Source organism: Entelurus aequoreus, linkage group LG04 (assembly GCF_033978785.1).
Source record: "Entelurus aequoreus isolate RoL-2023_Sb linkage group LG04, RoL_Eaeq_v1.1, whole genome shotgun sequence".
NCBI classification, from domain to species: domain Eukaryota; kingdom Metazoa; phylum Chordata; class Actinopteri; order Syngnathiformes; family Syngnathidae; genus Entelurus; species Entelurus aequoreus.
This window is the reverse complement of record NC_084734.1, coordinates 87,759,138-87,777,759: the sequence shown is the minus strand read 5'-3', so window position 1 is coordinate 87,777,759 and position 18,622 is coordinate 87,759,138. Positions and strand designations below refer to the sequence as shown.

Below are 18,622 nucleotides of genomic sequence, written 5' to 3'. Positions count from 1 at the left end.
TAAAGCCCTGCAGAATAAGGCATTAATAAGTACTTAATAATGACCAATTAAGAGCCAATATGTTACTAAATTGCATGTTAATAAGCAACTAATTAATGGTGAATATGTTCCCCATACTAAAGAGTTACCATCTTTCTAAAACAGGGGTGTATATTAGAGTTATTTGGACACTGTGGGAACATATAAGGGTTAGGCTTAGGGTTACTAATAAGCAATAATTCTGAGGTTATTGACGGAAAACTCTTAGTTAATGACTTACTGGTTGTATAATAAGGCCGTGCAGAATAAGGCATGTGTCGCATAATCTACAAAGATACAAATAATTGCTATTGCGACATCTAGTGGACACATTTAGAACAGCAGTTTCTTTCATGCAAAAATTTCTGCTCATTTTATACGTCCCGCAGGCTGGGTAAAACCCGTTCGTGGGCCTCACCCGGCCCGCGGGCCGTATGTTTGACACCCCTGTTTTAGAAAGATGGTAACACTTTAGTATGGGGAACATATTCACCGTTAATTAGTTGCTTATTAAAGTAACAAAGACTTACATATATTAGAGTTATTTGGACACTGTGGGAACATATAAGGGTTAGGCTTAGGGTTACTAATAAGCAATAATTCTGAGGTTATTGACGGAAGACTCTTAGTTAATGACTTACTGGTTGTATAATAAGGCCATGCAGAATAAGGCATTAATAAGTACTTAATAATGACTAATTAAGAGCCAATATGTTACTAATTTGCATGTTAACAAGCAACTAATTAATGGTGAATATGTTCCCCATACTAAAGTGTTACCAAAAATAATACCACAATCAAATTACAGGATGTTATTTATGTAGTTTGATCATTTTCCTAGACTTTTGCACCAACATCATGTGGTTGATTAATTTTTTTACACGTGTCGCATAATCTACAAAGATACAAAGAATTGCTATTGCGACATCTAGTGGACACATTTAGAACAGCAGTTTCTTTCATGCAAACATTTCGGCTCATTTTTATACTTAGCAAACTCGTCCCGCGGGCCGGATAAAACCCGTTCGCGGGCCTGATCCGGTACTTTAGTATGGGGAACATATTCACCATTAATTAGTTCCTTATTAAAGTAACAAATACTTATTTAGAGTTATTTGGACACTAGGGGAACATATAAGGGTTAGGGTTGGGGTTCGGGTTAGGGTTAGGGTTAGGGTTACTAATAAGCAATAATTCTGAGGTTATTGATGGAAGTCTTAGTTAATGACTTACTGGTTGTATAATAAAGCCCTGCAGAATAAGGCATTAATAAGTACTTAATAATGACTAATTAAGAGCCAATATGTTACTAATTTGCATGTTAATAAGCAACTAATTAATGGTGAATATGTTCCCCATACTAAAGAGTTACCAAAAATAATATCAAAATCAAATTACAGGATGTTATTTATGTAGTTTGATCATTTTCCTCGACTTTTGCACCAACATCATGTGGTTTATTTTATTTTTTTACACGTGTCGCATAATCTACAAAGATACAAATAATTGCTATTGCGACATCTAGTGGACACATTTAGAACAGCAGTTTCTTTCATGCAAAAATTTCGGCTCATTTTTATACTTAGCAAACTCGTCCCGCGGGCCGGATAAAACCTGTTCGCGGGCCTGATCCGGTACTTTAGTATGGGGAACATATTCACCGTTAATTAGTTCCTTATTAAAGTAACAAATACTTATTTAGAGTTATTTGGACACTAGGGGAACATATAAGGGTTAGGGTTGGGGTTCGGGTTAGGGTTATGGTTAGGGTTACTAATAAGCAATAATTCTGAGGTTATTGATGGAAGTCTTAGTTAATGACTTACTGGTTGTATAATAAAGCCCTGCAGAATAAGGCATTAATAAGTACTTAATAATGACTAATTAAGAGCCAATATGTTACTAATTTGCATGTTAATAAGCAACTAATTAATAGTGAATATGTTCCCCATACTAAAGAGTTACCAAAAATAATATCAAAATCAAATTACAGGATGTTATTTATGTAGTTTGATCATTTTCCTCGACTTTTGCACCAACATCATGTGTTTTTGTTGTTGTTTTTTTTACATGTGTCGCATAATCTACAAAGACACAACAAATTACTATTGCGACATCTAGCGGACACATTTAGAACAGCAGTTTCTTTCATGCAAAAATTTCTGCTCATTTTATACGTCCCGCAGGCCGGATAAAACCCGTTTGCGGGCCTGACCCGGCCCGCGGGCCGTACGTTTGACACCCCTGTTGTAGAAAGATGGTAACACTTTAGTATGGGGAACATATTCATTGTTAATTAGTTGCTTATTAAAGTAACAAAGACTTCATTTAGAGTTATTTGGACACTAGGGGAACATTTTAGGGTTAGGGTTACTAATAAGCAATAATTCTGAGGTTCTTAGTTAATGGCTTACTGGTTGTATAATAAGGCCATGCAGAATAAGGCATTCAATAAGTACTTAATAATGACTAATTAAGAGCCAATATGTTACTAATTTGCATGTTAATAAGCAACTAATTAATGGTGAATATGTTCCCCATACTAAAGTGTTACCAGAAAGATATTTTCTCAGCTCGAGCAGACTGACAGCGAAGGAAAATAAATAAATAAATGAATAAAAAATACAAATAAAAACCCAACCCTCCACAGTTTGCACCTTGATCACCCCTGTTGATGGCGGAAGGGCACAGAAGGTGTCAGAACGCTGGATTCCCAACATGTCGTCTGCTTCCCTGCATGGTGTCATGGGTGGGGCTGTGTCCTTTTATTCCCTTTTGTTTATTATTACTCACCACGTGACACATCTTGGAAGGAAGACCACATTCCTTGGCATGCTCCACATTTTTTTAATCCCTTTTTTTTCTCCCCCCCCTCCCCTCCCCCTTCTCCACCTCTCATTTTGTGCCGTGGCCAGACTCCCTGCAGCACGTCCTGGGGGAGTATGGACTGGCGAGGCCGATGAGTGTGGACGCGGAGGGCCGCTTCCTGTCGCACGCCGTCTCGGCGGGCCGGGCGTCAGGAGGGCAGCCCCGTAGGCGCCAGAAGAGGGAGGTAGGAGGAGGCAATGAAGAGTGGGAAGGACCGAGCGGGGTCCAGAGGCTCTACTACAACGTCACCGTCTTCGGCCGGGAGCTCCACCTGCGCCTGCGCCACAACGCCGGGCTGGTGGCCCCCGGAGCCAAGATCGAGTGGCGTGACGACGACGATAGCACCCGGCACTTTGAGAGGCTGCAGGACGACTGCTTGTACGTGGGGGACATCAGCGACACGCCGGGGGCCACCGTGGCCCTCAGCAACTGTGACGGCCTGGTGAGTGGACTCCGCCGCCTCTGCGAAACGTCCGTCCCGCTGATAGCGAGACGGCAGCTGGCGATTCACAATATTTACAAGCCACTTGTTCTGGCTGCGCCTCGGCAGGCTTCTGGAGGTTTGTCAAGGAGAGGAACGTTCGCTTTGAGCAAAGTCATAAAGTCTTTCAACTGCTTTCAGAGGTGCACTAGAAGTGTTTTGGCCTCCATGCTGGAGTTTGCACCATTTGAAAGTTTTCTCCGTCCTTAGCTTTAATGCTAATGAGCTGTGTTTGTCTCCATGAAGTTTAAAAAGTTAAAAAGTACCAATGACTTGACCAGTGACTGATTTTGCAGCTTGACGTGCAGTGTTGGGTTAGTTACTGAAAACCAGTAACTAGTTACAGTTACTAGTTACTTTATTTCTAAAGTAACTCAGTTACTTACACCAAAAAGTAATGCGTTACTGTGAAAAGTAACTATTTACACTACCGTTCAAAAGTTTGGGGTCACCCAAAGAATTTAGTGGAATAGCCTTCATTTCTAAGAACAAGAATAGACTGTCGAGTTCCAGATGAAAGTTCTCTTTTTCTGGCCATTTTGAGCGTTTAATTGACCCCACAAACGTGATGCTCCAGAAACTCAATCTGCTCAAAGGAAGGTCAGTTTTGTAGCTTCTGTAACGAGCTAAACTGTTTTCAGATGTGTGAACATGATCGCACAAGGGTTTTCTAATCATCAATTACCGTAATTTCCGGACTATAAGCCGCTACTTTTCCCCCTCGTTCTGGTCCCCGCGGCTTATACAAGGGTGCAGCTTATATACGGCCTGTTCTTCTCCGACACCGACGAAGAGGATTTCGGTGGTTTTAGTACGCAGGAGGAAGACGATGACACAATGATTAAAGACTGACTTTTCATATACCGGTAGGCTGCTTATTTTGATAACGTACAGGCGAGCACTTTGTATTACTTTGCACCGTTGTATTATTTGTACTCTGCACAAATGCTGTTCGCCATGTCAAAGATGTGAAAGTTTGATTGAATGATTGAAAGATTTATTGTTAATAAATGGGACGCTTTGCGTTCCCAAACAGTCATCTCTGTCCCGACAATCCCCTCCGTGGTAGCAGGAACCCCTATATACTACGCTAATTACACATTAAAACCCTGCGGCTTATAGTCGGGTGCGGCTTATATATGGAGCAATCTGTATTTCCCCCTAAATTTAGCTGGTGCGGCTTATAGTCAGGTGCGGCTTATAGTCCGGAAATTACGGTAGCCTTCTGAGCCAATGAGCAAACACATTGTACCATTAGAACACTGGAGTGATAGTTGCTGGAAATGGGCCTCTGTACACCTATGTAGATATTGCACCAAAAAGCAGACATTTGCAGCTAGAATAGTCATTTACCACATTAGCAATGTATAGAGTGTATTTCTTTCGAGTTAAGACTAGTTTAAAGTTATCTTCATTGAAAAGTACAGTGCTTTTCCTTCAAAAATAAGGACATTTCAATGTGACCCCAAACTTTTGAACGGTAGTGTATATATATATATATTATTATTATTTTTTAATGCCCTTTTAGCCTTCATTTCAGTACTGTTATTGCACTGGAGAATAATACAATCTGTTGATCAACTTGACATGCATTTGCATCACTGAACTCTGCTAAGCAATGTGCTCTACATACAACACACAAAAACAAAGATATGTTTCAAAGGGCCAATTTGTTTCAGGCCAATTGACAAAACTATTTGAAATAGCTGCAACATAACATACATAAGTAACAAACAGCATAATAACAACATAGCTGTAAAGCAAGGAAGGCGCACCACTACATACACAAAGCCTAACCAGGCGTTTTTTTCTCTCAAGGAATTGTGAAATAAAATCATGTCTGGAGCCCAGAACACTCTACACATTTCCCCAGTTTTAGTTTAGAGATACGGAAAGATTGGCCTGGCCCACTAGCATCCCTCGTTATGTTTGTGAACTTTATAGTCTATACATTTAGAGTGATGTGATAATCAAACACTCTCGAAGTCTAGAAGGAAAGAGTATATAAGAGAATTGACATAGTGTGTGTACCTTCAGTGCTGCAATGGCTCTATCAATGTTGTCCTGGCTAGCAGTGCCTCGTTAAAACCCAGCCGCTGTTGCTCAGGAGGTGAAGTGTGTCTCTCTTTACTAGCTTCGTCGAAGCATGTTGCTTTTGTAGCTGTTTCAGCAGATTTGAATTGCTAGGATAGGATCTTTGACCCAAGACACAATTTACATTGAACTAAAATGTTCTTTTCTTTGTGGTCGACAAAAGAAAAGTAGCGAGAATATCTCCATGTTAAGAAACTCGGCTTCGGGCTTCGCCATGACTTCTTGTTAGTAAACACAGACACGCCCCTTCCCACACACACACGTACACGCCTCTTCCTTGTCGCCCCTTCTGCAGCGCTCTAATAAAACACACTTAGATCATCTCAGTTTCTAGCCGTTACTACATACAAAAATAACGTAAAATAACGCAGTAACGCATCATGTAGTAACGGTAACTGAGTTACTGAATATAGAAAATAATGCGTTAGATTACTATTTACCGCCGAAAGTGACGGCGTTACAGTAACGCGTCCCAACACTGTTGACGTGACAAAGATATTGAAATATGGCAATGTTTGACTGTACGTGAATCAATACTGTATTATATAGTAGACTTTACATGCAGTTGAAATTCCAAGACGTTAGAAGGCAGTAGTGTATAGGCTACAGTGTGTTGCCTTAGCCAGAAAGTAGTCTTTGCCACTAAGTTGACTGTGTCGGTCTTGTCTTTTGTTGTTTGTTTATTACACACCAGCTGTTCGATGGTGACGTGCATTTTGATTGGAGTTTTCATTACCAAATTTGGAGGTGTTGAAATCGCCATGTAAAATCGCTAATGCTAATCCGTAGCATGTTTATGGCAAATCCAATGTAAATTAGGATTGATTGAGCACATTTTGAAAAGTGGAACCTCACTGTTTTTTTTTTGTTCTGAGTGCTGCTTACCAAGTATTTGAGCCGGCTGATTTTGCAACTTGACGTGACATCCCGCGTAACAAAGATATTGAAATATGGCAATGTTTGACTGTATGTGAATCAATACTGTATTATATAGTAGATTTTACATGCAGTTGAAATTCCAAGACTTTAGAAGGCAGTAGTGTATAGGCAGTGTGTTGCCTTAGCCTGAAAGTAGTCTTTGCCATTAAGCCGGTCTTGTCTTTTGTTGTTTGTTTATTACACACCAGCTGTTCTATTGTGACATGTACCCGGCAGTACAGACGCATTTCAGTCGGTACCTTACCTCAATGTTTTTCAACTAGTGTGCCGTGAGATACAGTCTGTTGTCCCGTGGGAGATTATGTAGTTTCAACTATTTGGGTTAAAAATATTTTTCGCAAACCAGTAATTATAATCTGCAAATAATGTGCCGTGGTTGAGTGTCGGTGCTGTCTAGACCTGGGCAGAGTAACCATGTTGTTCTCCTCAATATCAGTAGGTGGCAGCCGGTAGCTAATTGCTTTGTAGATGTCGGGAACAGGTCGTGTGAGACGACGATGGTTTGTCGTGATCACAATATGCAGACGACAGCGGGAGGCAGGGTGCAGGTAAAAAGGTGTCTAATGCTTAAACCAAAAATAAACAAAAGGTGAGTGCCCCTAAGAAAAGGCATTAAAGCTTAGGTAAGGCTATGCAGAACGAAACTAAAACTGAACTGGCTACAAGGTAAACAAAAACACAATGCTGGACGACAGCAAAGACTTACTGTTATGGTTTGAATTCATATCCAACAATTGCGACAACGACTTTCTATTGTCTACTGAGTTTCATTTCTTAATGATTTCTGCTGGTGGTCTACCTCCGGATTTTTCCAATGAAAAAAATGCGCCTTGGCTCAAAAAAGGTCGACAAACTCTGCCTATAGTGACTACTATAGTTTAGTTTAGTCTTTATTTGAAGGGACAATGCACAGAAACATTAAGCTCAAAGACAGATATGTTCTGCACCAGATTGTAGCTAAGTAGCTCATTTCCATCCGCAGTCCCCGGCTACCTAAATTAAAAGGATACAAAAATCATGCAATACAATTATAACAATAAAATCATACTGTAGCATGTAATCAAATTAAGAAAAGTCATAAAATGCCCTTTCATTGACACATACTTATTATACAATACAACCACACCTATCATTTACATCAGGGGTAACCAACGCGGTGCCCGCAGGCACCAGGTAGCCCGTAAGGACCAGATGAGTAGCCCGCTGGCCTGTTCTAAAAATAGCTCAAATAGCAGCACTTACCAGTGAGCTGCCTCTATTTTTTAAATTGTATTTATTTACTAGCAAGCTGGTCTCGCTTTGCTCGACATTTTTAATTCTAAGAGAGACAAAACTCAAATAGAATTTGAAAATCCAAGAAAATATTTTAAAAACTTGGTCTTCACTTGTTTAAATAAATTCATTAATTCTTTTACTTTGCTTCTTATAACTTTCAGAAAGACAATTTTAGAGAAAAAATACAACCTTAAAAATGATTTTAGGATTTTTAAACACATATACCTTTTTACCTTTTAAATTCCTTCCTCTTCTTTCCTGACAATTTAAATCAATGTTCAAGTATTTTTTTTATTTTTTTTATTGTAAAGAATAATAAATACATTTTAATTTAATTTTTCATTTTAGCTTCTGTTTTTTCGACGAAGAATATTTGTGAAATATTTCTTCAAACTTATCATGATTAAAATTCAAAAAAATTATTTTGGCAAATCTAGAAAATCTGTAGAATCAAATCTTAAATCTTATTTCAAAGTATTTTGAATTTATTTTAAAATTTTTGTTCTGGAAAATCTAGAAGAAATAATGATTTGTCTTTGTTAGAAATATAGCTTGGTCCAATTTGTTATATATTCTAACAAAGTGCAGATTGGATTTTAACCTATTTAAAACATGTCATCAAAATTCTGAAATTAATCTTAATCAAGAAAAATTACTAATGATGTTCCATAAATTCTTTTTTTAATTTTTTCAAAAAGATTCGAATTCGCTAGTTTTTCTCTTCTTTTTTTCGGTTGAATTTTGAATTTTAAAGAGTCGAAATTGAAGATAAACTATGTTTCAAAATTTAATTGTCATTTTTTTTCGTGTTTTCTCCTCTTTTAAACCGTTCAATTAAGTGTAAATATAATTAATTATTAATAATAACATAGAGTTAAAGGTAAATTGAGCAAATTGGCTATTTCTGGCAATTTATTTAAGTGTGTATCAAACTGGTAGCCCTTCGCATTAATCACTACCCAAGAAGTAGCTCTTGGTTTCAAAAAGGTTGGTGACCCCTGATTTACATCATCACACAAAGACAATACATGCTCTTATTCACATCTGTCATCATTTGTAAAAACAACCATGATTTTAACAGACACTCCTCACAGCTTACAACAAAATGCTCTCATGGATATACAGTATATAATACACATTAAAGGCCTACTGAAACCCAATACTACCGACCACGCAGTCTGATAGTTTATACATCAATGATGAAATTTTAACATTGCAACACATGCCAATACGGCCGGGTTAACTTATAAAGTGACATTTAAAACTTCCCGGGAAATATCCGGCTGAAACGTCGCGGAATGATGACGTATGCGCGTGACGAAGTCAGAGTAACGGAAGTTATGGTACCCCGTAGAATCCTATACAAAAAGCTCTGTTTTCATTTCATAATTCCACAGTATTCTGGACATCTTTTGCAATTTGTTTAATGAACAATGAAGGCTGCAAAGAAGACAGTTGTAGGTGGGATCGGTGTATTAGCAGCGGACTACAGCAACACAACCAGGAGGACTTTGTTGGAGCGCTAGCCGCGCTAGCCGCGCTAGCCACGCTAGCCACCGACCTCACCTTGACTTCCTACGTCTCCGGGCCGCCAAACGCATCGGGTGAAGTCCTTCGTCCTTCTGCCGATCGCTGGAACGCAGGTGAGCACGGGTGTTGATGAGTAGATGAGGGCTGGCTGGCGTAGGTGGAGAGCTAATGTTTTTAGCATAGCTCTGTGAGGTCCCGTTGCTAAGTTGCTAAGTTAGCTTCAATGGCGTCGTTAGCACAGCATTGTTAACCTTCGCCAGGCTGGAAATTATTAACCGTGTAGTTACATGTCCACGGTTTAATAGTATTGTTGATTTTCTATCTATCCTTCCAGTCAGGGGTTTATTTATTTTGTTTCTATATGCAGTTAAAGCACGATGCTATCACATTAGCTCGTAGCTAAAGCATTTCGCCGATGTATTGTCGTGGAGATAAAAGGCACTGAATGTCCATTTCGCGTTCTCGACTCTCATTTTCAAGAGGATATAGTATCCCAGGTGGTTTAAAATACAAATCTGTGATCCACAATAGAAAAAGGAGTGAGTGTGGAATCCAATGAGCCAGCTTGTACCTAAGTTACGGTCAGAGCGAAAAAAGATACGTCCATCACTGCCTCTCAAGTCCTTCACTGTAACGTTCCTCATCCACAAATCTTTCATCCTCGCTCAAATTAATGGGGTAATCATCACTTTCTCGGTCCGAATCTCTCTCGCTCCATTGTAAACAACGGGGAATTGTGAGGAATACTAGCTCCTGTGACGTCACGCTACTTCCGCTACAGGCAAGGCTTTTTTTTATCAGCGAGCAAAAGTTGCGAACTTTATCGTCGATTTTCTCTACTAAATCCTTTCAGCAAAAATATGGCAATATCGCGAAATGATCAAGTATGACACATAGAATGGATCTGCTATTCCCGTTTAAATAAAAAAAAAATCATTTCAGTAGGCCTTTAAGTTGATGTGTCAATCATAGTGGCCACCTTAGTGACCGTGTGAGCAGCTTTGATTGCTCCAAAGCCACTTTTTAACTTCAATTGTGAACGAAGAGTCATCTGTTAGAGTTTTCAAGTTTGTTGTGAGGTCCTTCCATTCCGGGCAGCACGGTGGTAGAGGGGTTAGTGCCTCTGCCTCACAATACGAAGGTCCTGGGTTCGATCCTGCACATCATCCAAAGACGTTTTCAACCGGAAGTTTAGCGGGAAATTTTAAATGTCACTTTATAAGTTAACCCGGCCGTATTGGCATGTGTTGCAATGTTAAGATTTCATCATTGATATATAAACTATCAGACTGCGTGGTCGCTAGTAGTGGCTTTCAGTAGGCCTTTAAGACTCTGGCACATCTGTTTGATGTACGTGTTACGTCAGTACCGCTAATGTAAGAAAGCGAACGTCGGCTGCTGGAGTTAGCAGATGAAATTGTACCACGTATTACTGTTCTTTTCTTACCGAAGAGTCTGAAAAATATCATTTCTATTTGTATAAATAGATGTTTGTTATAAAACAGTGAATATATTCTGCTGGTTTATTAACGTGGTAAGTCTGTGTTTGGAAGAACAGCAACGTTATTTGTCTTATGATGGTAATATTAATCATGCAGTGTGTTAGTTATGCACTAGTTAGTCAATATTTGACAGGTGCGTAGTGGCAAAGTCCCACTCAGGCAATAATTGGAGTCTGTCTTTAATACTATTCCAGACGTGCGCTAAGGACTTTAACGTTATTTTTTTTTCTGTTTATAACGACATATTGAGACAAATTATTCTGTGTGACCATTTTTCCTGGCTAGTGAGAACTGTATCTTATTTATATGGGCCACAATGGAAACGAGCCTTTTAGATTTTGGTGCCATCCATTTGCCTTTTTAAAACATTACATAGATTCAATTCTTTGAGATGTCAATAAACTCCTCAATCAATCAATCAATAATTCGAAGATTATCTTTCAGTATTTTTAGACAGTACCGTATTTTTCGGATTATAAATCGCTCCAGAGTATGAATCGCACCGGCCGAAAATGCATAACAAAGAAGGAAAAAAACATACCCTAATTTCCGGACTATAAGACGCACCTGACTATAAGGCGCACCAGCTAAATTTAGGGGGAAATACAGATTGCTCCATATATAAGCCGCACCCGACTATAAGCCGCAGGGTTTTGATGTGTAATTAGCGTAGTATATAGGGGTTCCTGCTACCACGGAGGGGATTGTCGGGACAGAGATGACTGTTTGGGAACGCAAAGCGTCCCATTTATTAACAATAAATCTTTCAATCGTTCAATCAAACTTTCACATCTTTGACATGGCGAACAGCATTCGTGCAGAGTACAAATAATACGACGGTGCAAAGTAATACAAAGTGCTCGCCTGTACGTTATCAAAATAAGCAGCCTACCGGTATATGAAAAGTCAGTCTTTAATCATTGTGTCATCGTCTTCCTCCTGCGTACTAAAACCACCGAAATCCTCTTCGTCGGTGTCGGAGAAGAACAGGCCGCAAATAAGCCGCACCCTTGTATAAGCCGCAGGGACCAGAACGAGGGGAAAAAGTAGCGGCTTATAGTCCGGAAATTACGGTATGTAAGTCGCACTAGAGCAGTGGTTCTTAACCTGGGTTCGATCGAACCCTAGGGGTTCGGTGAGTCGACCTCAGGGGTTCGGCGGAGCCTCAGCCGCGGAGGTCAAGACACACCCGACTCATCGTTTAAATAAAGACTTCTCCCTATCGCCGTATTATGGATACCCCCAAACTCTCATTTTCCTTCTGATTTGCAGGTGTGTCATTTGTTGTGAGTTCTTGCACTGTGTTGGTTTTGTTCTTTGAACAAGGTGATGACGGCGTGGCAAAGTTGGGAGAGTGGCCGTGCCAGCAATCTGAGGGTTACTGGTTCAATCCCCACCTTCTACCAACCTAGTCATGTCCGTTGTGTCCTTGAGCAAGACACTTCACCCTTGCTCCTGATGGGCCTGGTTAGCGCCGTGTATGGCAGCTCCCGCCATCAGTGTGTGAATGTGTGAATGGGTGAATGTGGAAAATAGGTAGAAAAGCGCTATACAAGTACGACCCATTTATATGTTTGTTTTTTTTTGAAAGCCAAGTGTTGCTATGTGCAGTCCGCACAAAGATGATCATGCCCAGGTTTGATCGACGCCGTCAGAAGTATTTATTGTTATTGTAGCTGCAGCCGTGGAGGATGCAAGAAGTGCCAAGTAATGTGTTGAGTAAATATACGAGCTTGCGAGAAGGAGATCCCCCTCAGCAGGAGATTTGCTCATTAGTCAGCCGGCCCAGCCCGCCATTAGAGCTGAGCAGAGGCAACTGGATCCGTTTAGGACTGCAGACGCCGGGGAGGGAGGGAGGGAGGGAGCGGGCAGGGAGCCAGGACAACACAGACCTGACATGCCCGTTCAGCAATGACACCAGCCAGCGGCAGCTCATTGCTGCTGCTTGCTATGGCCTGCCGTCCTGTCGGCAATTTGGAAGGAAAGGCGACTGTCAAAGTGCAGTTCGATTGGGATAACAGATGAGCTTGTCAAGCGGCTGACTGCCCCGCTTTGGCAAGGCGGACGTTTGAAGCACACAATACTTTGCTCTGTCATCGCCCGGGCAGTCATATCCTATTGGCAGCGTGGGGCGTCTTAAAAGCTTCCACTGCACTTAGGACCGCAATAAAAGAATATGTGATCACACTTAATAATAAATAGCTGCAGGTACGCTTTTAAACGGGAGGACTTATCTCTGCAAGCCTATTGAAGCACTTCAGAATCAGAATCAGAATCAGAACAGTTTTATTGCCATTGTTTGAGAACGGGTTCACAAACTAGGAATTTTTCTTGGTGCAAACGTGCGACATAAAACACATATAACACATATTTGGTAATAAAAAGAGCTGTGACTGAGCTATCAGATAGACTTAGAAGGGATTCAAGGAGCTGCTGTTAGGAGTTATTGTTCATTTGCCTGATGGCCGAGGGGAAAAAACTGTTCAGGTGGCGGGAGGTGTGGGTCTGGATGGAGCGTAGTCTCCTGCCTGAGGGGAGAGGGGAGAATAGTGTGTGTCCAGGGTGAGAAGAGTCAGCTGTGATCCGACCCACACGCCTCCTGGTCCTGGAGGAGAACAAGTCCTGGAGGGATTGGAGCTTGCAGCCAATCACCTTCTCAGCCGCACGTACGATGCGCTGCAGTCTATTCTTATCCTGGACTGTGGCGCCGGGGAACCACACTGTGATGGAGGAGGTCAGGATGGACTCTATGATGGCTGAGTAAAACTGCACCAGCATCTCGGTCGGCACCTTCAGTTTCCTCAGCTGCCGCAGGTAGTACATCCTCTGCTGGGCCTTCTTGATGAGGGAGCTGATGGTCAGCTCCCACTTGAGGTCCTGGGTGATGGTGGTGCCCAAGAAACAGAAGGAGTCCACAATGGGGACGGGGATGGGAGAGTCAATCAGGGTGAGGGGGGATGGTGGGGCTGTGACTTTCCTGAAGTCCATGATCATCTCCACTGTTTTCTGGGCGTTCAGCTCCAGGTTGTTGAGGCTGCACCAGGACGTCAGCCGGTCTACCTCTCTCCTGTAGGCGGACTCATCGCCATTCGAGATGAGCCCGAAGAGGGTGGTGTCATCCGCAAACTTGAGCAGTCTTACGGCTTGGTGACTGGAGGTGCAGCAGTTTGTATACAGGGAGAAGAGCCAGGGGGAGAGTACACAGCCCTGAGGAGTACCAGTGTTTGTGGTTCGACTGTCCGAGACAATCTTCCCCAGCCTTACGTGCTGTCTTCGGTCTGTCAGGAAGTCATTAATTCAACTGCAGAGGGAGTCGGGCACGCTGAGCTGGTAGAGCTCACAACCTAAATACGGATAGACGGAGCAAATATTGAAAGGGTAAAAAGAAAACGGAACTGATACAATGAATATATTTATTTTTTATTTTTTAAATTAATAATAAAAAATAAAAAATAAATATATATATATATATATATATATATATATATATATATATATATATATATATATATATATATATATATATATATATATATATATATATATATATATATATATATATATATATATATATATATATATATATATATTTATTTTTTATTTTTTATTTTTTAAATTTTTTTAAATTTTTATTTGTGGCGGGCGTATTTCTTTCATGGCAGGCTGCCACAAATAAATGAATGTGTGGGAAACCCTGCACCAATATGATTCTGTTTAGGAGACGGTTCAAACTACAAGTGTTCACAAAGTACACAGAACAAGAATTATGATGAAAACCCTTTTTTAAAAATGTTTTATTTTATTTTATTGAGACAAAGATTATTTATGTATTTATTATTTGTATGCTTACGCCGGTATATTATTTATTTATAATTTATTTGTTCACTGTTCTGTTACAGAGAACAAAGAAATGGGATAAAATTGCTATGGTATGAAATAGGGCTGCAACAACTAATCGATTAAATCGATTAAAATCGATTATAAAAATAGTTGCCGATTAATTTAGTCATCGATTCGTTGGATCTATGCTATGCGCATGCGCAGAGGCTTTTTAAATTTTTTTATTTTATTTTTTTTTTATTTTTTTTAAATAAACCTTTATTTATAAACTGCAACATGTACAAACAGCTGAGAAACAATAATCAAAATAAGTATGGTGCCAGTATGCTGGGTTTTTTCAATAAAATACTGGAAAGGACAGAAATGTAGTTTGTCTCTTTTATCCGACTATTAATCGATTAATCGAAGCAATAATCGACAGATTAATCGATTATCAAATTAATCGTTAGTTGCAGCCCTAGTATGAAAAAAGGGTAGGATTAAATCAGCTCTGCTTCTTCTTCGTGATGAAACAACTGGAATTGTGTGATGCATGACATTGCATCGTACGCATGTTCCAAATACACTGAAACTAAATTGTGTTGCTGCCATTTTCGAGGATGTTCGATCAAAGCTGGTGCGCACGCAGGATCATCCGTAGGGGCTGTGCATGCGTCTGAACGGCCGTGTCCCTGAGCAACTCGTGTCGTCAGCCATTAGTGCTCCCAGCCTCTGCAGGCATGCAAAGAAGCAGAGCCAAGCCGTGTCATGCACATCTCGCCCTTTGAAACCCAGCGGAGCCGCGCAGTCATGATCCCACCAGCTGTGTCCTCCTCCTCTGTGACCCTGAGCCTCTCGGACTCTGCGGCCGCCGTCCAAAAGTTTGTTGGAAGTGCGGGGAAGGGCACCGGGGAGGCTTTTTGGACGGACAAGTGACCCTTGGAGGGAATCGGGATTCATGTGCCCGAGAGGCTGTGATCAGCTGCTGAGCTTTTTGGGACGGATGAGAGGCACCGTGGAGCTTTGGAAGTGGGAGATGTTGCATGTGTGTGTGTGTGTGTGTGTGTGTGTGTGTGTATTAGTGTTGTCCCGATACCAATATTTTGGTACCAGTACCAAAATGTATTTCTATACTTTTCAGTACTTTTCTAAATAAAGGGCACCACAAAAAATGGCATTATTGGCTTTATTTTGAACAAAAAAAAATCTTACGGTACATTAAACATATGTTTCTTATTAAAAGTTTGTCCGTAAATAAAATAGTGAACCTACAAGACAACGTGTCTTTTAGTAGTAAGTAAAGAAACAAAGGCTCCTAATTTAGCTGCTTATATACACTACCGTTCAAAAGTTTGGGGTCACCCAAACAATTTAGTGGAATAGCCTTCATTTCTAAGAACAAGAATAGACTGTCGAGTTTCAGATGAAATTTCTCTTTTTCTGGCCATTTTGAGCGTTTAATTGAGCCCACAAATGTGATGCTCCAGAAACTCAATCTGCTCAAAGGAAGGTCCGTTTTGTAGCTTCTGTAACGAGCTAAAGTGTTTTCAGATGTGTGAACATGATTGCACAGGGGTTTTCTAATCATCAATTAGAATAATAAAGGGGACCACAAAAAATTGCATTATTAGCTTTATTTAAACAAAAAATCTTATGGTACATTAAACATATGTTTATTATTGCAATTTTGCATTATGTCCCCCTCGTGTTCAAATAACTCTTAATTAAGTCTTTGTTACTTACAATATGTCCTCCATACTAAAGTGTTACCAAAAAATTATATCAAAATCAAATTACAAGATGTTATTTACACTACCGTTCAAAAGTTTGGGTTCACCCAAAGAATTTTGTGGAATAGCCTTCATTTCTAAGAACAAGAATAGACTGTCGAGTTTCTCTTTTTCTGGCCATTTTGAGCGTTTAATTGACCCCACAAATGTGATGCTCCAGAAACTCAATCTGCCCAAAGAAAGGTCAGTTTTGTAGCTTCTGTAAGGAGCTAAAGTGTTTTCAGATGTGTGAACATGATTGCACAAGGGTTTTCTAATCATCAATTAGCCTTCTGAGCCAATGAGCAAACACATTGTACCATTAGAACACTGGAGTGATAGTTGCTGGAAATGGGCCTCTATACACCTATGTAGATATTGCACCAAAAAGCAGACATTTGCAGCTAGAATAGTCATTTACCACATTAGCAATGTATAGAGTGTATTTCTTTCAAGTTAAGACTAGTTTAAAGTTATCTTCATTGAAAAGTACAGTGCTTTTCCTTCAAAAATAAGGACATTTACATGTGACCCCAAACTTTTGAGCGGTAGTGTATGCAGTAACATATTGTGTCATTTATCATTCTATTATTTTGTCAAAATTATTAGGTACAAGTGGTAGAAAATTAAAATCAATCCATTTCTTCATTTACTGTTAATATCTGCTTACTTTCTCTTTCAACATGTTCTATCTCCACTTCTGTTCAAATGTAATAATCACTTATTCTTCTGTTGTTTGATACTTTACAGTTTTGGATAGAGATGTCCGATAATGGCTTTTTTGCTGATATCCGATATTCCGATATTCGCCAACTCTTAATTACCAATACCGATATCAACCGATACCGATATATACAGTCGTGGAATGAACACATTACTATGCCTAATTTTGTTGTGATGCCCCGCTGGATGCATTAAACAATGTAACAAGGTTTTCCGAAATAAATCAACTCAAGTTATGGAAAAAAAGTGCCATATTTATTATTGAAGTCACAAAGTGCATTATTTTTTTTAACATGCCTCAAAACAGCAGCTTGGAATTTGGGACGTGCTCTCCCTGAGAGAGCATGAGGAGGTAGAGGTGGGCGGGGTTGGGTTGGGGCGGGCGGTGTTGAGGTGGGGAGTAGGGGGTAGCGTGGGGGGCGGGGGGGGTGTATATTGTAGCGTCCCGGAAGAGTTAGTGCTGCAAGGGGTTCTGGGTATTTGTTCTGTTGTGTTACAGTGCGGATGTTCTTCCGAAATGTGTTTGTCATTCTTGTTTGGTGTGGGTTCCAGTGTTTCCCATAAACTGCCAAGATACCTGTGGCGGTGGGGGCGTGGCTATGGGCGTGGTCACCATGATATCATCGAATAATTTGCATAATTTACTACAATGATTTAAATTTCTCTAAAAAGGCTCAAAAAATGTATACTTACTAATTAATAATAACAGTTTTGTTTTAAACGTCCATCCATCCATCCATTTTACAATATAATTACAACACTTTTTGTACATATTTATATACAGATTTGAACAATAAGTTATTCACTGAAATATATTTATTAATTGTGGTTCTTACAAAAAATATATCTTATAAAATATAAAAGCTAAAATGTCTCAAAGCTCTGCCCCTTTAATTAGTGCATACTAAATAATTTAACTTTAGCCTACTACTACAACCATATTATTTACCAGCAACATAAAGTGAAACAGAGGCAGAGGTGTCCTGCCACAGTCAGTAACAAATAAACAGAAAACAGTAGTGGTCAAATACAAATAAGGCAACAAGAGAAGTATCCTACACTTCTCTTTTGTAAAGTAAATCTGAACAGCCTATATGGGCATCTACATCAACTATATGATTTGCCTGAGAAGCTGGACAGGACAAAAAAATAAAAATAAAAAATAAAAAAATATTTTTATTTTTTATTTGTGGCGGACGTAATTCTTTCGTGGCGGGCCGACACAAATAAATGAATGTGTGGGAAACACTGCATCTACATCAACTATATGATTTGCCTGAGAAGCTGGACAGGAAAAAAAAATAAAAATAAAAAAAATAAAAAAAATACAATTTTTTGTTCCGGCCTTAATTATTTCGTGGCGGGCCGCCACAAATAAATAAATGTGTGGGAAACACTGGGTTCACAGTGTGGCACATATTTGTAACAGTGTTAAAGTTGTTTATACGGCCACCCTCAGTGTGACCTGTATGGCTGTTGACCAAGTATGCCTTGCATTTACTTATGTGTGTGAAAAGCCGTAGATATTATGTGATTGGGCACGCAAAGGCTGTGCCTTTAAGGTTTATTGACGCTCTGTACTTCTCCCTACGTCCGTGTTTTAA

At 39.9% G+C, this 18,622-nt stretch overlaps 1 protein-coding gene across 1 annotated transcript in view; it reads left to right on the top strand.

The window, feature by feature from the left end:
- Positions 1 to 18,622, top strand: part of adamts2b (ADAM metallopeptidase with thrombospondin type 1 motif, 2b) — a 224,329-nt gene that overhangs the window by 2,523 nt on the left and 203,184 nt on the right. Inside the window, exon 2 of the mRNA XM_062045932.1 lies at positions 2,934 to 3,328. Within this exon, the coding sequence (XP_061901916.1) occupies positions 2,934 to 3,328 (395 nt within the window). The remainder of the gene's footprint in view (positions 1 to 2,933; positions 3,329 to 18,622) is intronic.